This window comes from Solanum dulcamara, chromosome 9, assembly GCF_947179165.1.
Source record: "Solanum dulcamara chromosome 9, daSolDulc1.2, whole genome shotgun sequence".
Taxonomy (NCBI): Eukaryota; Viridiplantae; Streptophyta; class Magnoliopsida; order Solanales; family Solanaceae; genus Solanum; species Solanum dulcamara.
This window is the reverse complement of record NC_077245.1, coordinates 8,194,289-8,218,462: the sequence shown is the minus strand read 5'-3', so window position 1 is coordinate 8,218,462 and position 24,174 is coordinate 8,194,289. Positions and strand designations below refer to the sequence as shown.

At 33.9% G+C, this 24,174-nt stretch overlaps 1 protein-coding gene across 1 annotated transcript; it reads right to left on the bottom strand.

Moving 5' to 3' along the window:
* Positions 1–8,824: 8,824 nt before the first annotated feature.
* Positions 8,825–23,876, bottom strand: LOC129902260 (protein DETOXIFICATION 27-like). The gene is made up of 8 exons (XM_055977413.1): positions 23,455–23,876; positions 22,233–22,774; positions 22,047–22,133; positions 21,906–21,962; positions 21,435–21,673; positions 21,053–21,171; positions 20,832–20,922; positions 8,825–9,299 (listed from the first exon to the last, which is right to left on the bottom strand). The coding sequence occupies exons 1-7, from the start codon at positions 23,746–23,748 to the stop codon at positions 20,836–20,838; spliced, it is 1,425 nt and encodes a 474-aa protein (XP_055833388.1). The 5' UTR covers positions 23,749–23,876; the 3' UTR covers positions 8,825–9,299; positions 20,832–20,835.
* Positions 23,877–24,174: the final 298 nt, after the last annotated feature.

Genomic DNA, 24,174 nt, shown 5'->3' with positions numbered 1-24,174 from the left:
TTTCACGTTATACTTTCGATCCAAAAATTTTATAAATCAGTTGATCAACTTTATAGATGAAAAATAAAGAAGCTAAAAAATCCACATAAATAAAAATCAAATTTAATTAAACTAATTTAGAATTGAAAATCGTTTTCTAAAGAATATTTTCCTTGATTTCAAACACACCCTTAGACTAATCTTTTTCTGCATATTTTGTTAATTTAGGCTCATAAGAATAATTTGTAACATATTATAATTTTTCAAATATTTATTTATGTGTGTGTAAAATTATAATTTTTTTAAATAGCATTTGTATAACTGATTAATCCAAATATTTTTGATTTTTTGTTTAAAATTAAAATCAAATTAAATTGTAGTACTAATTTAAACTTAGAAAATATTGAGCTTTTTTTATTTGATTCGATTTATCTGAAACATCCATAGATATAATAAACTTTGGAGGAATGTTAGATATTAGTAACAATTGAACTCGAAAAATGAGATTTATACATCACGAAGTCATGCTAAACGACAATTAAATTAAATGAGAAATATATGCAATATATTCACTTACATAACAGATACCATTTGGTACAAACTTCACATATATGGTCCAAATGAATTAGGGCCTGTAATTACAGGACAAATTTAAAGGACCTGAAATTATAGGACAAATTAAGTAAAGGGAAAACTACATCAAATACCTATAAAGATCGAAATAATTATCTGAATATACCCCTATTTAAACTTATTACACCAAATGATCATTTGATAGTAAATAATTACCCGCATAGGCAGTTGACAATTCTTAGCTAATACTTTATGATTTAGCTTTATTTCCTTTTTGTCATTTCTTTATTTTTTTCGTTCCCCTCTAACTGATTTAATTACTTATCCTTTTAGCTTCTTTTTTTTATTAATTATTTTCTTTATTTTATCTTCTTCCTTTTTTCAAAGATAAAAATAAATACAATGATAAAAAGATCGCTAATTACTTTTAGCCTAATAAAAATATAGAAAAGAATAAATACTTAAACTACAATACAAGTTTTCTTTTGTTTTCTCATTTATTATTTTTGTCCTATCATTAATTACGTTTGTTCTTTTCTCATTTATTATTTTCATTGTTTCTTTTATTCTTTTCTCATTCATTATTATTATTATTTTACCTTTTATTAGAGATACCATTTGGTAATATTTTTATTAGGCATAATATATAAATATGCCCTTTAACTTGATCTTATTTCACATTTATGCCCTTCAACTTTGGGTGTGCACAAGTAGACACTTAAATTTGTATAAAATTGAACAAGTAGACACACGTGTCCTACGTGGCACAATACACGTAGAATGCCACGTAGGACACAAAATTGTCATGTAGAACGAATGTGTCTATTTGTTTAAGTTTTGGATAGTTAAAGTGCCTACTTGTGCACTAGTAAAGTTAGAGGTCATAGTTGTGAAGCCAAGTTAAGGGTCATATTTATGTATCATGCATTTTTATTACTTGTTTCTTTCTTCTTCTTTTTCTTTTGTCTTTTTCCCTTTTTTTTTGTTGGTTTATCATCGTTTAATTTTTTTCTCTCTTTTTATATATTTGCCTTTTTAAGAAATAAAAACAAATACAAAAAAAATAAATACTAACTAACTACGTTGAGATTAATAAAAAAATAACTAGACTATAATAATAAATAAATAAATAAATAAATAAGAAAAATACAGAATTACGTTACTTTGGGTCTGCATAAACTACATTTGACATTTAGTGTGGTTTTTTTTTTAAAAAAAAATACAGAATTATGTGACCTTCGCCGTTGTACTTTTTTCCTACAATATTTGGTATTTGATTCTTCTGCTTCCGACTTTAATGATACCATATCAATATATGATGTGTTGTGATGATATCAGTGAGAAATGAGTTAGTTATACATGAACTGTTGTAGAAAATCTTAATGATACCATAATAGTATTTGAATATATTAAACAATCATTAATGATAACATGTCAGTATATGATATGTTATGATGGTATCATTGAGAAATGAGTTGGTTGTACATGAATGGTTGTAGAAAACATTAATGATATCGTAGCAGTATATGAATATATGAAAATAATTCTTAATGATACCATATCAGTACATGATATGTTGTGATGGTATCATTGAAAAATGAGTTGGTTGTACATGAACGGTTATAGGAAACCTTAATGATATCATAACAGTATATGAATGTAGTTATGGTATTATTAAGGAATGAATTAAAGGTTTTGTAAATGAATGAATAAAGGAAATCTTAGTGCTACCACAACAGTATATTCATATACTGTGATGGTATCATACATGATCCGATGAGTGCTACCAATAGATGAAATAGTCTTTAATGATACTATATCAGTATATATGTTGTGATGGTATCATTGAGAAATTATGAGTTTCTTCCTTGAAGGACTACTCATTAGTCAATGATATCATGCTATTATATATATAATGTGTTGATATCATTAAGGAACGAGTTGGTTGTACATAAATAAACTATAGGAAACTTTAATGATGCCATATCAATATATGTATATATTGTTATGATATCATTAATGAATGAGTAGTATTATGAATGAAGGAAGGAAACACTAGTGATATCACAATAGTATATTCACATATTATGATGGTATCATGTATGATCTTATGAATGTTATGGATTATATGAAACAATTCTTAATGATATCGTGCAAGTATATGATGGTATCATGGAGGTGTCGCTGAATGATTGAAGTACACATCAATGATACCATGACATTATATAGATATACTATGGTGATATCGTTACGGACTGAAGCAAATTTCAATGACACCATGTCAGTATATAGATAGACTGCGATAGTATCATAGAAGTCTCACTAGCATACATCAATGATAACATAAAAGTGTATAGATATATTGTGATAGTATCATTACAAACTGAAGCAAATGAAAAAAAAATCAGAAATAAAAAATGAAAAGAAAATTAACTGAAAGAAAAAAATAAAAAACAAAATATAGAATGACAAAAAATATGAAATTAAATTGTGGTGAAAAATAAAAAATATCATGATTTGAGAAAAAATATGAATGAAAAATAATAAAGAATAAAAAGATAATCAGAAAAAAAAAGGAGAAAAGGAAAGGAACATAAAAATAAAATAAAGAAACTAAAAAATAAAGAAAAATACAATAAAAAATGAAAAAATGAAAAAATACCAATAAAAGAGATAAAAGGAAAAAAAGGAGAAATATAAAAGAAAGAGAAAATAAACGAAAAAAGAAATATATGAAAAAGAAGAAGAAAAGGAGTATATAAAATAAAAAATGAGTATGAATTAGATTATGGTGTAAAAAGAAAATAAAGAATAAAATAATTGGAAAAAAATAAAAAAATGCATAAAAATAAAATAAGAAATAATAAGAAAAAAAAGTAGAGAAAAAAATAAATGAATAAAAAAATAAATGAGAAAAAATGAAAAAAAGAGGAAGAAAGGAAGTCTTGAAATAAATATTGCGAATAAATGAAATTATTGTGTAAAAAGAAATAAAGAATAAAAAAAATTAAAAATCAAATGAACAAAAAAACAGAAAAAGAAAAAAAAGTAGAAGTAGAGAAATAAAAAACAAAATAAGTATAAAAAAGCTAAATAACTAAAGCTAAAAAAAAGAGATATTTATTGTAATTAATTAGTGGTAATAAATGTAAGGAAATATATGTCTGTAATTAGTTTGTTTTCCCATAAATATATATGGGAAATTTATATAAATGTACTACATTAATAAAATATTTATCATTTATAGTAATAATATTTTTTTCACTGAACATTTATAATACAATTATAATACAATTTTAATACATATTAGCGAGAATAATTTATAAACTCATATAATATAAGTTTTATTCATGGATAATTTATTTATCACATACTTTAATACACTTATAATACATTGTGTCAATTTGTTATCAAACAAGTATAATATATTTTAAAATACTTATAATATATTTATATTGCGTACATAATTCACTTTTAATACATAATAAATATATCATAATCTTGCTATATATTGCTATAAATGATAATAAATAAAAAAAATATCGTTAAATTAGTAATTATTTATTAAAAAGTAATTTTTTAAGTAATTTTTTCCAATAAATATCTCACTAATGTGGAACCCAACTGACACATTCGCCGCACAATTGTTTTGGCCACAATGGCCCCAGTGTTGTAATAAAGCCTATTAATATTAGAAGCAGGTTTCTTTTTGACATTTTTACCCTTTTCTTTTACATTTAATTTTTTTTCATTAATTTAGATATTAGCTATTTTTCAATAGATGGGGAACTTTCCCAATACCTGGGAAAGAATGTTTTTCTTCTTTATTCAATTATTGACTACCACTTCAAAAATATTGGCCATACAAACAAAGAAGAATAACGTATAACCATTTTAAAGTAATTTTATTTAATTTAAAATAAAATTAATTCTAAGAAATTTAGAATAACTGGACATTTTTAAATTTAGAATGATTGGACATTTGAAGTAATTTTACTTCAATAATTTTGTTAACATTCCACTTTTATTATTTATCAACAGACAAATAAAATTACTTAATTAGACAAGTAAAATTCTTAAAATTTCTAGTCATACACATTCTACTTCAAAAACTTATTTTTCTGTTGAGTTTCTAGCCATTTCACTTTTCGTTGTCTTTCTTAAAAACTTTTAATACAAAAAATTAGGGATGGCAATAGGGCGGGGAGGGACAGGTTGAGCTCAATCTTCAATTTTTTTAAACCGCTCCGCCCCGCATAGATTCGCCTAGCATTTTTTTAAAAATTGAGTTTAATATAAAAAAAAAATCATATTTTTTTCGCTAATCAACATCAACAACTAATTAATTGTTTCTAATTAACGTTTCAACAATTATTTCTTAATCACTAATTTATTATTTCTAATTAATATTTTAACAACTAACAATTCGTTGGACGTCTAATTTAATTTATTTTAAAAAAAAAAACGTTAAAACTAAAGTCAAAGTTTAATATAAAAAGTTTATATCCTAGATTTTTAGTAATTACAAAGATTTAATTTTCTTTAGGTTATTATTTGGTACCGTAAACTCACATAAACCTGCAACCCTCCCCACCCCGCCCCGCATTAATTTTAAAAATAATTACTTCAACATGCCCCGCATAGCTCTAAGCCCGCCCAGTACTCGCCCCTCCCCCACCCCATTTCCATCCCTACAAAAAATAAAAAATGCATCAGCACCTGGTGCTTTAATTAAGCTAAAGTAAATATCAATAACACATGACTACTAAAATTAATCATGCTTTCTCATAGGTAAATTTTTATTTTCATGATATATGACTTAACACGTTTATATCGATCTGTTAATTCGTAAATAATTACTTATATTTGTTATTAATATGATCCTAATTAAATAATGTTTCATACAATTTACTAGAAAAGAGCGAGACTTAACTTTATTTCTTTACTAGTAAATTTGGCGGCTCTTTGCACTATCATAATAAATTTTGAATATGATAACTATGATTAAATTGTAGCATTTTTTGTATTATGCTCACAAAAAAGTTATAGTTAAACACAATTGTAACTCCACAACTCTCCTTATCATCCATTCACCTATTTCTTGATACCGATTATAACAATAAAAAAAAATTAGTGGCTTTTATAATAATATCAATAGTTAAAAAGCATTTTATTAACACTTGTGACATTTAAATAGATTGAGATTATCTTTTCAAAAGATTGCTTATTCTCAGAAACTTTAAAACTCTTAGTAGCCTCAAATGTAAAATAGTATCTTGATCCAATTCAATTGTAGAATAGCAATAAGCAGAATATAAGTGTCCTTTAGAAGAAAAAGCTAACAAATTACTAAACTATGTTTTTGGTATAACAACAATAATTTCTCTTTGAAAACGCACATTGACAACAAAAAGTAGGCAACTGGAATATATTAAGGCCAACTACTCTCGTGAAAAATTGAAAAGGCGCATCTTAACAACAAACAAATAAACTATGAACACAAAAGCTCTTATCGACTTCCACACATCTTTTGGTATAACACCTAATCATCTACTTTCAGCCACACTATCAACAGAAGGACCATTTTCATCCATATTAGCTCTTTATAACCATACATTGAAAGAAAATCGCATAAAACATATGTTCAGTTGTGAGTTGACGATTTGGTCAAATCAATTTTCAAGAGATGATGTTCCCAACTTCTTAAGGATTGATGAAGCCTTAATTTTCTGCAAGAGCTTCAAAAGGTTTTACTTAAGAAGCAATCGATATAATGTTGAAAAGGAGAGACACTATCCTAGAAGAAAAGAGCAAAGGGTTTTTATACTCAGAGAACATGAATATGAAAAACATGTGAGATATTAAGGTTCATCCAAGCTCTACCTCCATAGAAGGAACCCTTGGGAACTTCAGGCTATGTGATCTAATGCTTGGCTCAGACCAGCGATGGGGTTGGCTATGCGATATTCGCAATCAAGGGGCTGAATCGCTCATTCAGGTATTCAGTTATTCTCTGAACAGAAATTTTAGACTACCAGTTTTTTTATCAACGAAAGTCAGTTGTCCAATTTTTCACGTAATTTCTCAGAATCACCTACTGATATGTGTGTGTGTGCACGCTTTGAAGGGGTAGATATGAGTATTTCTCAGTTGAGGAGTAATCTCCGATACCTTTTCTTTTGGTGCACCCATGTAGTTCCTTGTTGTATAGAAGATTGGGTATCGTTTGTAGAGAATCATATCTTTTATAGATTTTCTTTTATTTTGGGTATACTTCTTGTATGTGGCCTGTTGAAGAAGTCCCATCGGTCAATTATGAATGGGTGGTCTGTTTATATGGTTTGGTCAATCCTCACCTCTTGGTCTAGCTTTTGGTGTTGAGTTAGGTCAAAGATTCATTTCTTTACGTGGTATCAAAGCAGGACCCATCCCAATTCCCGTTCACGATGTTGGGCATCCATATTAAAATTGCCCACACTCTAGATGTCTAAGCCTGGGCGTGAGGAGGGGCGTTGAAGAAGTTCCACGTCGGTCAAATATGGGATGGGTGGTTCTTTTATATGGCTTGGGAAATTCTCGCCTTTTGAGCTAGCTTTTGGGGTTGAGTTAGACCCATTATCGAATTCTTTACATGACTATTTTACCATTTCATTAATCAAAATATATTTACTTGATTAAATGTATGTATATATATATATATATACATACATATATATATTGTTTTTTTGAGCCGGGGGGGTCTCTCGGAAACAGCCATCCTACCTTGGTAGGAGTAAGGTCTGCGTACACTTTATCCTCCCCAGACCCCACGTTGTGGGATTTCACTGGGTTGTTGTTGTTGTTGTATATTTCGTTAGTTATATAGACAAATTGAGTTACTGACTTAAAGCCCGTTTGTCATTTCTGTTAGGAGGACAAAAACACTTATTTTGAGATAAAAATATTTTTTTGAAAAATTAAGGTGTTTGACTAATCAGTAAAACTGTTTTTAATTGGAAGCAGAAGGAGTTTTTCTACTGTTGGAAAGAAGCTAAAAAATTCTGTTTCTTGAAAAAAAGCAGAAGCAGAAAATTATTTTTTCAAGACCAAACTAGTCTTGCCATATATAGATATTTATCAATATATCTCTTATATTTATTTAATTTTGTAATGAATTTTCATATGTGGTGATTTAATTTGTGGAATAACTTTTAAATTTATTTTGCTTGATATTTTTAATTATATTTAAATTATTAGGTTAATATTATATCAATATTTAATTAATTTTTTATTTATCTATGTATACTATTGATTGGAAATTTGAATATGTGCATTTTAATTTAATAAAATAAAATTTTAATTAAAATTTCTATAATAGATATTAAAAATAATTTTTTTTTATAAAATAATATTAATATTAGAAATGCATTAATGCTTGTCCTTTTTTGTAATTTGCTAATCAAAAACACTTTTTAAAAAAGATTAGTCAAATACAACATGCTAATCAAAAATATTTTTCAAATGAATTACCCAAACACAATTATTTTTTTAAAAAAAAGCTATTTTAAAAAAGAATTTCTAAAAATAAGAAATTTTTAACAGCAATGTCAAACATACTCTTAATGTGCTCCAAATTTGAGAAGATTGAGAATTGCTAGTGCTTCACCTCAAAGAATAAGGATAATTTTAAATGAAAGTCTAAATATATAGGATGATTTTGGAATTTTTCCTGTGAAGAGGAAGCTAATGCTCAAGTACAAGTGACTTCTAATCTTGGTTGCAAGTAGAAAAGGATGAAGAACTTCTAACATACTGACCCTAAATTCAAAAGGTTGTATCTTCCTTGTCACGACTTATCACAATTTTTATCACAACGACATTGTCTATAGATCAAATTATTTCGGGGTTATAAATTAGTTGATTAGTTCAATTAACCCTTTCTGCCTATCTGGCTAAAGTTTTAGTAAACCCAGATTTGCTCAAATTTCAGAAATATTTACGAGTCATTGATTTTGCTAAACCTTTCAGGTAACATTTCAATTTATTATATAAGGTAATTTTAGAAGCTCATTGAGATAATAATTTTTAAAAATACTTCAAGAGGATGTTTTCGATAAATTCTTCGCTCAAGTAAAACATATTAAACAAGTAGGAAAAAATACAGCAAAGAATACCAGTGGTAACAACCATCCATATCCTCATATCTAGAGTCATGTCTTCGGTAAGTTTTAGATGTATCTTATTCTGTCCAATCATCCCTCTCATACTCTCCTAAACCCAAAAGAACAAAAAATAAAGGGGTAAAAAGAAGCAGCAACGCTCTATCAGAAATTTTATATGGAAAATAGAACATATGTATAACCCCAAAGAGATAACTATGTCTTTGACAGGTATAAGATAACCACTTTCCATTACCAAATGAATAATCAAAACTAAAGAACTAACTACTAATCATTTGTCTCGTTCATCTAGTTCTGATTCTCTAAGAAAAGATCACATTCTCTTTCAGAGATAGACATCATAATTATACCAGAAGTTGTACAAAAAATTGAATACATTTATGAAAAACTGTTGCTAATTCTCTGTTCTTTTGATTCATTTCTATACCATATTCCTCCGTCCCAAAAAGAATAAAGAAAAAAAAACAGTATGAGCATGGTCAGACTGCTGCAGAGTCCACATGACAATAAGCATCTAGTTCCATGTGACAGATCCCATCGTCGAGCACATGAGCAATTGGAGGGACTGCTCAAGTGAGTTTCGAATACCTATGATTAAACGGGGAAAACAACAAGAATTGGAAAAAAGATATTATACAACACAGAAATGTTACACCAACAAATAGCATAGCTATCTTCCAACATAAGCAGATAGCAAATTTTCACCATGCCTGTGAGAATGAAACCTTTTGTCAATGAGCATTAAAGAGTCAAGAGTATTAATATGAGTTTACTGTTTTCGTAAACTTTGGTTTTTGTTTTTCCTTTTCCAGTTTCAAGTTGTCTAAATCTGTGTGCATATAAGGTTTTCGAGTAAGAGCTCATGTTGACGGTGTGGTGTGGAATAAGATTAGGAGGTGATGCTTTTTATATATGAGAAAAGGGGTCAGTTGAAAAAAAGGGGGTCATTACAGTAGTATGAGGTACCTAGGGAGTTATAAGGTCCACTTCGATATTTAACCAACTCTGCGATTCAAAGACCATGATTTCTGTTTGGGAGTACTAAACGAGCTCCATTATTGCAAAAAATTTAATAAGCACAATGCAGCTTCCGCAAAACGAAACTAGAAATCACTGATCCGAATGCTCTCCCTTCTCTCTAGCTTCTCTCTCCTACTTTCAAGATGCAATCTCCTGACCTCACCCCAGCTCCCCTGACCCACCGCCAAAATCCGACGGGAAAGTTCATGAGCTGGGGTTTATTCAGAATTTAGTTATAATAATTGCCACGTGGAGAGTCGAGATTGATCGAGAGTTATTGAGCTTCAAAGGTTGGGATTGATCAGCCTTGCCAGCTCAGCCACTTGGATTACACAGTATATGTAACCGACTAACAGAATAGAGGGGGCATGGAATTTGTATAGTATCTTCTTCTCCTTCTTCCCAATTTCTTCATTCTCAATCTCTTCTAAATCTCTTCAATTCTTCTTTCATTTATGTAGATCTATCGAGCTACTATTCCACATTCTCATTTTCTGTTATTAGCTTAGCTTCTATTTCAATTCAGTTACCAATATATCGAAAATCGTCCCAAAAGATACTTCGTTATTTCAATTCTATTTGAGATCATTACAATGACCTGAACTCCACTAACGGTCCTTTTCCAACGAATCTGTCTTCATAAACCTGCAAAACTTCCCCTTGAGCTGATCACTCTAGTCACCCAATATCTCTTCACAGAACCACCACGCAAACACTGCTGCTGCTGCCGATTCTAGCCAGGAAAAGCAAATTGACCCTCAGGAAAAATCTTCAACAATCATCAAGAAGGGGAGCCTTGGAGTAACTGGTAAAGTTGCTGCCATGTGATCAGGAGGTCACGGGTTCAAGCCTTGGAAACAGCCTCTGGCAGAAATGCAAGGCAAGGCTGCGTACAATAGACCCTTGTGGTCAGGCCCTTCCCCGGACCCCGCGCATAGCGGGAGCTTTATTGCACCGGGCTGTCCCTTTTTTTTTTTAATCATCAAGACTCTCCACCACAACCCACAGTATCTCCCCCACTAAAAATTTCTACAAATTTCGACAAACCCTCCCGTTGGAATCCCCATAGCTCAAAGGATCATAATCAAATTAACTAGATTGACAATAGAATTAATGATCCTCAGACCTCTAATGAAACTCAAGTCCCCAACAAAGAGGAGAACAATATGCAACCTTTAAAGCCCCTAATCAGAACGAGTAAAAATACAGATCAAAATCCAACGAAATCGTCTTTTGCTGTTGTTGTTCAAGTGAACCTCCATGAGCTTAATAAGGTACTATCAACTATGCAAATCTATCATGGAACACATCTAGGTAAACCTGCTGTCTACTTTTCGGCTCAAGAATGTTTCATGAATTTGGCTAGTGAATGTAGGCTTACTTTGGTAGGAAAATTCTATAAAGGAAAACCTTCTATGGAGGATATCAGGATAACTTTTGTTAGCAAATTTCACCTGAGGGGGAACGTGAAAATTGCTTACTTTGACTATAGACATGTTTACATTGATTTCACCAACGAAACTGATTACAACCATATCCTTTTTAAAGAATATGTTGATATTGGTGATTCTACTATGAAAATATTAAAGTGGATTGTTGATTTCAAGCCCGAGGCTAAGACGACTATGTTGTTCAACCTGTATCACTAAGATAGTTAAAACAATAACTTTGGAGAACTTTGTAAGAAACAACAAAGTTTAAGGAGTATTTTCAAAACTAGAAACTTAAAACGAACAACAACAACAACATACCCAGTGAAATCCCGCAAGTGGGGTCTGGGAAGGTTAAAATGTACGCAAACCTTACCACTACCTCATGGAGATAGAGAGGTTGTTTCCGAAAGACCCTGGCTCAAAAGTCACAATCCCAAGAGAGAAAAACAATATATATAGCATAATGGTAAAAAAAAAACATGAAAGACAATGCAAATTTTACAAGACAAAAACAATAACGATAGCAAATTAATGTGATAATCAAAGGCAATAACAATACCACTATAAAGGCACGCCTAGTCCTACGACCATCCTAAACCAACACACGGCAAGACACCATTCTATCCCTACTAGCCTTCTACCCTAATCTGCGACCTTCACTCCTTTCTATCTAAGGTCATTTCCTCAGTGATATGAAGTAGCGTCATATCTTGTCTAATCACCTCTCCCCAATATTTTTTCGGTCTACCCCTACCCCTCCGCATAACCCCCAAATCCAACCGCTCGCACCTCCTGACTGGGGCATCGACACCCCTCCTCTGCACATACCCAAACCATCTCATTCTCGCTTCTCTCATCTTGTCTGCCACAGGGACCACTCCCACCTTCTCCCGAATAACCTCATTCCTAACCTTATCACTCGTAATGTGTCCACACATCCATCTCAGCATCCTCATCTCCGCAATATGCATCTTCTGAACATGAGAGTTCTTTACTAGCCAGCATTCCACTCCATATAACAACGCCGGTCTAACCACCATTATGTAGAACTTACCTTTAAGTTTAAGTGGTACTTTCTTATCACACAGAACTCTAGAGGTCGGCCTCCACGCAACCCCAATGCGATGCATGACATCATCATCGATGTCCCCACTACTCTGGATGATGGATCCAAGATATTTAAATCTTTCTGTCTTGGGGATAGGTTGAGTGACAAGCCTCACTTTCATGCCCTTTTCATCCATCGCAACACTAAATTTGCACTCCAAGTATTCTATTTTGGTCCTGCTCAATCTGAATCCTTTGGACTCCAAAGTTTGTCTCCAAACCTCTAACCTATCATTAACTCTATCCCGAGTCTCATCAATCAAAACTATGTCGTTCGCAAATAGCATACACCATAGAACCTCCTCCTGAATAGACCGTGTCAGCTCATCCAACACCAAGGCAAAGAGAAAAGGACTCAGCATAAATTCCTGGTATAGTCCCATCTCAATAGAAAAATACTCTGAGTCACCTCCCGCCGTCCTAACCCGAGTCTTGGCTTCAGCTACATGTCCTTTATCGCCCTAATATACACCATCGAGACACCTTTAGCCTCCAGACACCTTCAGAGAACATCCCTCGGAACTTTGTCATAAGCCTTTTCAAGGCCAATGAGCACCATATGGAGATCCTTTTTTCTTTCTCTAAATTTCTCCACAAATCTCCGCATAAGATGGATTGCTTCAGTAGTCGATTGCCTCGGCATGAATCCGAACTGATTCTCTGAGATTGACACTCTTCTCCTCACCCTCATCTCCACCACTCTCTCCCAAATCTTCATAGTGTGGATTAGCAATTTGATACCCCTGTAATTATTATAATTTTGGATATCACCCTTGTTCTTGTATAATGCAACCATAGTACTCCACCTCCATTCATTGGGTATCTGAGTAGTCTTCAAAATAACATTAAACAACTTAGTCAACCACTTCAAACTTGCCTTGTCAGTGCTATTCCAAAAGTCCACCGGAATCTCATCGGGCCCGATCGCTTTTCCCCTCTTCATCCTGCTAATAGCACGTCTAACCTCTTCAACCCTAAAACACCTGTAGTATCCAAAGTCTCGAAGACTATGAGAGTATGCCAAATCACTCAATACAATGTCTCTATCTCCTTTTTCATTTAAGAGTCTGAAAGTAAGCTTGCCACCTTTGCTTAATAGAGGTCTTTTCCACTAACACTTCACCTTCCTCGTTCTTGATGCAATTTACTAGATCCAGGTCGTGGGCTTTTCTCTCTCGTGCGTTGGCGAACCTGTACAATTTCTTATCCCTACCTTTTTCCCCTAACTCGACATATAAGCATTCAAAAGTTGTCGTCTTAGCACTGGTGACCGCCGACTTCGCTTTTGTCTTCGCCTTCTTATAGATATCTTTAAGCTTACTCTTCTCTTCCTCATCCGCGCACTCCTACCACTCCGTATAGGCAACTTTCTTAGCTTTCACTTTGCCTTGTACTTCTCCATCCCACCACCAAAGATTCCTCTCGATACCTCTAGAACCTCGGTAGCTGTTTTTGTAATGCAACCAGCAGTCATGTCCCACATGTTGTTCACATCCCCGCTACTACTCCAGGCTCCTAAACCAATCAACTTCTTCCCCATCTCCCAAGAAAAGGCGAGAGTTAGGCCCCTTATCTAGTCGGTCATAAAGGGTCAAGAAAATAAAATCTGAATAGATTGGAATCCGAGTACATTGAATGCACAGTGTCTTTAAGAAAATTGTTCTCTGCAAGTACCCGAGGTTAATAAAATATATCCTCCCAAGGTAGAACGATATTACTCACCAGTGTATCGGTACCTAAAACCACGATGTCAGCGAACCACTCAACAACAGTAAAGTACACTTAAAATACTAGATTTAGTAGAAGAAGAAGTCCAGAAATTTGTTGTAATGAGAAGAAACCCCTCTATTTATAGACAACAAAGGGTAGTGTGATCAGGTGCTTATTATGCCTTATCGAAAAGATCACAACCTTTTTGAAAAGTCACAATCCTTCGAAAAAGTCACAACTCTTCATTTTTCATTCACACCTTTTAAACCCCAACAAACTATAGTTCCGGTTTGGATCCTTATCCACAAGCTTCCATGGCATCTATTTAAATTGAAAATTATCTCCAAAATTATACAAGATATTGGAGTTGTTATGACCCCTGATCAAGCTACTTACTCTAAATCTAGGGGAAATGTTGCCAAGGTTAAGGTGGAAAATTGATCTTCTGAAACCTAGGCTGGATCAAATTTGGCTTGGTTTCACTAGGCTTGATGGATCTGAGGATGGAAAATGGCTAGAAATTGAATATAAAAAAGTTCTGAGCTACTGCCTATATTGCAAAATTCAAGGTCACATGGAAAATCAATGCAGAAACAAGACTAGCGAAAGACTCAAAGCTCAGAAGGAAGAAGAAACAAGAAAAGGATCAAATGAAAGATGATGATTTTTAGACCGTCTGTAGAAGAAAGAGACCAAAGTTTAAAGATACCATCATAAGACAACAACAATATAATCAAGAGTTTGTGAACAATGCCAAGCAACAAGGCGATCCTACTCAAAGAAAAAATAGATACAATGGCATCTCTATCAAAGAACCTTCCATGAAACAGAATAAACATATCCTTGAAGAAGTTGAAGAAAAAGGGAAAGGAGTTGCCAATGAAGAATTTGGAAATACAAATCTCGAAGATGATATGTATCAAGGAAACAATATTAATCAACACAAAACAAGTACCTCCAACACTGGAAACAAAAGAAATAGGAAGAAAAAGTACAACCAGGGAGAACAAAAGCAAGACATGGGTATCCTGACAAGTCATGAACAAGGAACACATCCCAGGAAATTAGTTCTCACAATGACACTAACAAAGGTCAGGTTAACAACCATCCCAATGAACTCAACACCACCAGCTCTCAAAATGGAGGCGAAAATGTGTCAAACAACTTGGATATGTGATACGACTACTCCTTTATCTTAGTTTCTTTGTTTTAAATAGGTCAAAATATATAAGCAGTAGTTATCTATAGTAGTTATAAGCATCAGTTATTATCAGCAACAGTTATCTATAGTAGTAGTTGTTTCTGTGTTAGGAGTTATCTTTATGTTGGTATAAATATATGTATTTAGGAGAATTCTGGAAAAGAAGAAAAGTATTGTCATTATCTTTGTATCTGGAGATTTGTCTACTCCATACAAACATAGTTATTAGTTAATACGGTGTTTAAGATTCTTGCACTTTATTTAACCAGTAAAGTTTCATTCTCATCTCGTTTCATCTTTAGTTTCTATCAATATGACTAACAAGAAGGATCAGACTGACAACCATCCCAATGAAGTCAACACTACCAGTTCTCAAAATGAAGGGGAAAAGATGCAAAACAAACCTGGTATCACCACCAATACTATTAAAGGATTGGCTCAGGAAAATGCTCAGAATATTCACTCTCAAACTAAACATGGCATTGATCCGAAAGTCGTATAGAACAATTACCTGAAACTTATAAGTGGCACTAATCTTGAGGAAGGACATACCACTAGTACGGAGATTTCTAACCAAGATGTCCAAGAATCTAGAACCTCTGAGGGGGAGGAGGATTCCTCCTAAGACATGGATTATGCAGATGACAAAAGTTCAGATGCTAGTGGAGACTATGAAAGTGTTGACAGTGAACCAGACAATGATGAACTTGTGGCCAAGCTGATCAATACTTCCAACCCTCAATCACTTAATGATGTGACAGTCAATTTTGATATTGTTAGAATAGGATATATTTCTCACAGATATCAACAAACTCAACAACACTAAAGCACCTCCTAGGGCCAGAGGAAGAGGAAGAGGAAGAAACAACAACGGAGGTGGTAGATCCACTACAAGAGAAAGAGGAGGCAAGACAACCAATCAAAGGTCTACCAAGACCTCTCTTTCACAAATATCATCCGATTAGTTAGCTGATTAAGTCTCTATATTGGAATATTAGGAGCATCAAATCTGATGGTGCACTAGAGAGACTTAAACAAATGATCATCTCTAAGAAATTTCCCATTATTGCTCTAAGTGAACCTTTCTACAAAGAAGAGAAAATCAATAAATACAAACGAATTCTGGGATATCATAATTCCTTCTCCAACTCCAATAGTCAAATTTGGATTTGCTGGGACTCCACTCTTGACTGTCAGATTATGGATAGTGATGAACAACAAGTTTCTTGTAGTATTAACCTTAATAGTAACTTTATGATGATTACCTTTATTTATGCTAAGTGTGATGAGAACCTATGGGAAGGACTCTCGAATAAATTGAGGATGCTCAGTAGCAATAACAACCTTGCCTGAATGGTCACAGATGATTTTAATTGCATTATTGATCCTGGTGAAAAAAAGGAGGCTCCCCTAACAGAATGTCTAAAAGTATGGCATTCATTCAATGTATTATAGAATGAGACCTTATAGATGCTGGGTACTCTGGTTCTCAATTCACCTGGTGTAATGGTTGGTCTCCTGATAGAAGAGTTTGACAAAGAATTGATAGAGTGTTGGTGAATCATGAGTGGAGAAATCTTTTTGACTCTACAAATGTCACTCACCTTGTCTGATCCACTCTCCCCTTTTGATTATTTCCAAGAAGACCACTACAACCCCTATCAAATACTTCAAATTTCTTGATTTTTGGACCAAGGAGGTGGATTTTCTTTCTATTGTTGAACAGGCTTGGAGTGAAGATCAACAGGGATCACCTCTCTAGAAGTTCTATCTCAAACCCAAGAACACTTGTAAGAAGCTATCAGAGTGGTCTAAGAACTCCATTGGAAACATTTTCAATAATATAAAAGCTTTGGAGGAAAAGGTTGCTGACCTTGAAAGCAAAACCATTATAGACAACTCTAGTGGTAACAGAAGTGATTTAAATCAAGCTAATGCTGAGCTTATTATGGCCTACAAAAAAGAGGAAGCTTTTTGGAGACAAAAATCAGGCATTAAATGGTTTGTGGAAGGGGGAATTAATTCAAAATTCCTTCACTCTGTGGTTAATGGGAAAAAAAGAGGCTCACCCTCACTAAGATTAAGAGAGATGATGACACTTGGATTGAGGGAGATGAAAATATCTCTCGAGAAGCTATTCAATTCTTCAAGAATCAATTTTTCAAAGATGATTATCAAAAAGACCTCACTGTGTTGGACTGTAGCCCAACTCTAGTGGGTCTGATGATGACAAGAAGCTCATTGCACCTTCTTCTATGGATGAAGTGAAAGATGTAGTATTTTCCATGAGCTCTCAAAGTGCTCCTGGTCCTGATGGCGTCTCTGGAAAATTTATCACTGTTGTTGGGATATTATCAAACATGACTTATTATTAATGTCCTTGATTTTTTTGCAGGTACACAAATGCCAAGATCATTCACTCGTACTTGTCTGGTCATGATCCCCAAAGTAGAATGTCCTCAAGAGTTCACCGACTTAAGAGCAATAAGTTTGGGAAAATGTTCTTGTAAAATTATCTCAAAGTTACTGAATAATAGACTTGCCCCTTTGATGCACAAACTGATATCCCCTTACCAAACTGGATTTATTAAGAAAAGATCCATTTTAGAAAACATCATGCTCACCCAAGAAATTGTTCATAATATCAATCAATCTCCTCTTTTGAGCAATGTTTTTATGAAATTGGACACGAAAAAAGCTTAGATGACCGCCCCCCCCAAACAGGTACATCTCGCGGCCGCTATAACTATCCAAGAAGACACTCGAAATTGGAAGGATAAACAAACCCACCTGGTGGACTACCTTGATTGGGATTATAATGTCTAATGTTAAGAAAATTGGGCTTCTCAGAAGTTTGGATAGATAGAATATGGATGACCATTTCTAATGTTTGGTACTCCATTAACATAAATGGTACCAAGGCTTTTTCAAATCCACTAGAGGTGTCAAACAAGGAGACCCCTTGTCACCCTCTTTATTTATCATTGGAGCTGAATTACTATCCAGATTACTAATGAAACTTCCTGAGGAAGGTTTCATTCCTTACTCTCTTGACAAAGGTAGCCCATTGATCAATCACTTGTGTTATGCAGATGATACCATTTTATTCTCGTCAGCTGATCCTAATTCTATCAAAATCATGATGCATAAATTGGTTTCTTATGAAAAGATCTCTGGGCAAAGAATCAACAAAAAGAAGAGTGACATTTATGCATCAGCCAATTTATCTGATGACAAGATCAGGGAGATTGAACTCATATCTGGTTTTAGTCACCTTCAATTCCCTATGCAATATTTGGGTTGCCCTATTTATCTAGGAAGGAAAAAGTTATTTATTTCAACAAAAAGGTCCCCAAATATGCCAACAGACTTCAGGGTTGGCAAGGTAAGTTATTGTCTTATGGGGGTAAAGCAGTACTAATCAAATCTGTTTTGCAGGCTCTACCCATTCATCTTCTGGCTGTATTATATCCCCCCTGAGAATGTGATTACTCAGATAGAGAAAATCACTTGCAACTTCTTCTGGGGACAAAAAGAAGGAAGTAACAAGCACCGTTGGAAAGATTGGACTGACCTCTGCTACCCTACTCTCGAAGGTGTGGTGCTGGTTTTAGATGTTTCAAGGATATATGCAAAGCCTTCTCTGCAAAAGCATGGTGGAATTTCAGAACTCATAAAGGTCTTCTCAAAGAGTTTCTTGAAGCCAAATATTGTAAGAGAATACATTCAGTTTGTAGGAAGTGTTCTTATGGTCAATCTCATAATTAGAGGAGGTTGATGGATATCAAGAATGATATTGAGAAAATAATACTATAGAAGATTGGGTATGTCATGGCTTCATTCTAGTGGGATAATTGGACTGAAAAGGGAGACCTCGCCAATTTTGTTCAGAACCAGCATACTCCTAAGAAGACCAGGGTTCATGAATTTTTTTTATTGTGGTAATTGGAATGCCTCTAAACTCAGAAATGTCCTACCTGAGTATCTTGTCAACACCATCCTTCAAATAGATATTCATCAGGGTAAAGAAGATTGGCCTATTTGGACTATCACGTCTAGTGGACTTTTTTCTAGTAAAACGGCTTGGCACATTATTAGGAAGCACAAAAATACTTCCTTCGCTACTAGGATGATCTGGCAAAAACAGCTTCCCTTCAAGGTCTCTTTTTTTATGCTTAGAACTCTTCATAATAAGCTTCCCACAGATGATAACGTACAAAAGCTTAATGTGAATCTCTCTTCCATTTGTTCTTGTTGTAGTAATCATAGTCAGGAGACTATAAACCATTTATTTTGTGATAGTCTTATAGCCAAACAAGTCTGGAACTATTTTGGTTATAGTGTGGCACTTCCATTAATTTTGGGAGCATTAGACAAGTCCTCATGTGCTGGTGACTATCTAAACACAAGAATCATGTCCATAAAATCAGTCTTCAGTGCCTTCATACAGTTATTTGTTGGGAGTTGTGAAAGTGTCGATGTTCTGCCAGCTATGACAATATCAAGATGATTAGCAAGTATATTATTCACCAAACTTGAAAATATATGTCTATGATTGTTTTCCACTAACTGGTTGAAATTGTCCTTCTCTACTTCTTGGAATGAAATCTGTCATTATATTGAGAATCTAATCCAACAACATACTAGGCAAGTTGTTTATTGGAATAAGCCTGTGATTGGCTTTCTAAAACTCAATGTTGATGGATGCGCTAAAGGAAATCCGGGAAGCTTAGGTGGCGGCAGTATTTTAAGAGATCACACAGGGGTTTACATTTTTGCATTTGCAGATATTTATGGTCATTCCAGCAACAACAATGCTGAGGCTAGGGCCATCTTGTAAGGCTTGAAACTTGCATTTATAAACAATTTTTGAACGTTATTGTGGAAACCGACTCTCAAGTGATGGTGGATATGATTAACAAATAAAATGAGGCTCCATGGCATGTAAAACATATTACGGATCAGATCACTCATATCCCCGACTTTGAAAACTTTGTTTTGTCCACACTTTTAGAGTGGGGAACACAGTAATCACTTAGCTAGCATTGGAGAAGTCACCGAAAGTCAAGCTATCTACTATGATTTTGGCTCACTGCCTAGTAAAGTCAAAGGCATGGTGAGGCTTGATAAACAAGGCGTCCCACACCTCAGAATCAGGCAAAAGCAAAATCATTTTGTGATTAATGATGTTAGCAGTTCTCACATATAGAGTTGGTACAATTCTTTCTATTTTGTGCAATATCTCACTCATTTGTACCCACCCCAACTTTTACATTAGGTGGGACTTTTTTCCTCCCATGTCTTACAGTGCTTGTAACCATAGGTACATAAGAATGAAATGTCTCATTCTTCATTTGGCTTTGGAGGCAAAGGTCTATATCCTCCTCCATGTACTTGATTTTTTTGATAATACAAAGGTTGGGGCAGTACCTTAACCCCCAACCATTGGTGAAAAAAAAAAGCTCCATTATTGCAAACTTAAGGGACTACTAGTGGCCCATATAATATATAAGAGATTATTTTGGGTCTAACCTCAAAGATAAGAGATCATTTTGGACTTTTCCTCTCTTATAGGAAACTAAGGTGAGGGTGAAAGCTTTTAGCTACATAGAGAAATTGAAGGGAGAACTATCTAGTTTAATATTTTACCTCTTTATATGGTCCATTGACATCTGATGGTCATAATCGCTAATATCAAGGTTTGAACTACTGTCCCCGTGATCATACCGTACCATAAGCCCTGCAAATTTGCTTGATTAATTCATCTCCAGTAAACATTTGAGTATAGTAGTTGTAGTCGCTTTCACCACAGTTAATATTATAAAGAAAGATGGATTCTAAGAATATCATGTTTTACTATTATCACATACCGTTAATCCATAGTTTAGTGACCATCCAATAAAGATACCAAGGGGCACTCCTACTAAATAGTAACTGCCTAAGTTAACATATGCCACGTGTGCCTGCCAACCGGATCCAACTGCTACGCCTGAGAACATTGTAACAGAAGAGTATTTAACTACTATGATACATGGCTTTTCATATGAAAGTATGTAGTGGTTTGAGATGGATTTAACTTATACACTTTAGACACTGACCATGTTAAGTAACTTTATATTATTAGAGTATATAACTGGTTTAGCATATAACTTATTTTTTAGGTTACTAATTCCTCTCTTTATGGGCATTTATCTTTTAGTATGTGATCATGTTGAAACAATATGTAAAAGTTGAACTACTGAAATTTCTCACCTGAAAGAACTGGTTGAACACAATTACAGAGAATTGTGGTTGCCAACAAGAATGCAAATTCACCCACCATTTTAATGACAGGAGTGTTTGAGGTGAAGATCATAGAAAGCTTATCAGGAAAGGCCATAACAATTGACCAAAACAAAATTCCCAATGCTAAAGTGTTTAACAATGCAACTTTTGTGGCAAACTTTGCACGGTTTCCATTTCCAGCTCCGAGCTCATTTGCAACGCGTACCCTGTGTTTATAGAAAATTTTGTGGTCATGGGATGAAACATTCTTACAACACTATAGCCAATGAAATCGCAATTGTATAAAACAAGAAATGAGATATGCTCTTTTATCTTATTAATAATTCATGTACCAGATGACACATAAGCCAAATTGCCACTGTTTCTTAATGTTGGCAAGCCAAAAGGAAACACCCGTAAGACAATAGAAATGGACTCAAAATTATTTGATGAACATACCCTGTTGCTGCCAAAAATCCTAGTGGAATCATGGATTCCCATCCGATGATAGTAATACTGGGGAAGAAACAACATCAATTACTTGCAAAATCAAGCAGAAAAAACATTTACAAAAGCTGAGTATACGATATAAAGTCGAACCAGATAGAGAGCGCATCGACTGCAACTTCCGTATTGTTCATGTGCCCAGACACTATAACTAGCACTCTAAAATAAATATTCTCCAACCTGAAACATCAACTTCTATGCCTTAAAAGAATATTAATCTATATATCAATGTGACTACGTTCTTGATAACAGAGAAACATAAGGAATAAAGAAGCATACAATAGCATCACCCCAGAAGCCACAGCGAGCTTGAAAAAATCCCAAAGGCCAACAAACGCTTGCATAGAGAAACCAGTCCAAGAATGAGGGCACCCACCAAAAACAATATAAGCAAGAAGCCCCAACACAGAAATCCACCAAGAGAAATCAAGAATAAGGGCAGTCCCAACAATACCAAATCCCAATTTATAAAGAAAAATCCAACACAAAACCACATGAAGAGCAAGTGTCCCACCAGAAACCCAAGCGATTACCACTGTTTTTAGCTGGCACTGCAGGAACCTTAACAATGTAAATTGAAAAGGAAAGCTCAAGTGCATAGGGATAAGCCAAATTGCAACCTTTCCAGTCAATTTAGCCACTGCTTCTGGCTGCCCCAGAAGCTCCAGTATAGGCTCAGCAAACACAAAAAGAGGAAATAGAACTAGAGAGCTGAGGAACAATACGACCAAAGAACGTTGCAAGTATACACCCAACAAGGGGTATTGCTTTGCGCCATAAGCCTGTCCACACAGTGTCTCCAGTGCACTTGCCATTCCCAACTGACCAATCACCAACACTAGTTACACTACCACAACCTCAACAAAATTTTAACCAAAATGTTCACATAAAGTAGATGATAGTTTCCTCTATATTAGACTTATGGATCTTAATTAAGCTTCTTACCTCAAAAATTATTTCTTCTTTCTCTTATTATTTTGGAGTTTTAAGTTATATACATGAACAAGGTAGAAAATGTACAATATGACTACTTATGAAATAATTATGGGTAAATATCACTGAGGTGCATTAATAGGTACCCAAAAATGATAACTAACATATAACAATAGGTTAAACTACACAAACCATGTTAAAAATTCTACACTCTGAGCACAAGTAGAGCTAGTAATTAAATCTCATCTGATATAAGAAAACACTAGGTGATTTTTCACATCTGTCTAGTCTTAGTGGACAGAGTTACCAAATATATGATATTGATGAGGGTGACAGGTAACTCCTGGAATTAGCAGGTGTGCGAAATCTTGCCGGAACTCCCCTCAAGAGTTCGGCAAAACTAAGTAGTTTTAGGGCAAATCATGTATTTGTCTTAAAAATTCACATTTATCAATAACATGGTAATTTTCTTTTCTATAATCTAGAACACATAAACTCAAACTCCTAGCTCCGCCTATGACGACTATGAGTGCATATAAATTATAAATCTTTCAAAAGTAAGACATACCAAGAATCCGAAGGTAATGGAGATAAAGAGGGTGGTGGCAATGGAAATGGCGGCGAGGTCACGGTTACCCAAGTGTCCGGCGAAGGATTGAGTGATGACAGTAAGAGAAAACATGGCCAATCGGTTGAAAATGGAGGGTCCAGCTATTTCCCATATATTTTTTGATTCTTGGCATGTTCGTTTCACCAAATTTTCTGATTTTGATTCTTCCTTTTCCTCCAAGACTGTGTCTTCTGTGGGTAAAAGGGGCTCATTTGGTGCGGTTGAATTCATTCTTCTATTGAGTGACAGCATCACTGCGGACTGAAAATACTGTACATCGGCCGGCCGGCCGGCCGGGAAAGACTAAAAAATTGATCGGAAAAATATTGATTACTAGCTGGATTGGGAAGTAAGGAGGAATTTAAAATGCTGATCCAACTTTTTGCCATTCGCTTTAAATAAAATCTTTTCATTATTTTTTAAATAATTATACTACTATTTTATTTTAATGATATTAAATATTGATTCTAATATAAATTCTAAAATAATTGGCCTATTTAATATGATTTGGGCAACTCTTAAATATTTTATAAAAGATTTTATTTATCAAGAAATCCTAAAATACTGGCAAATCACGATAGAGAATCCTAATTTAACATGAAGTCCAAGTGATATTAACTAAAATTTTGCTTACTGAATCTTGTCTTACTTAAACTACAACAAATAAGATCTTAATAT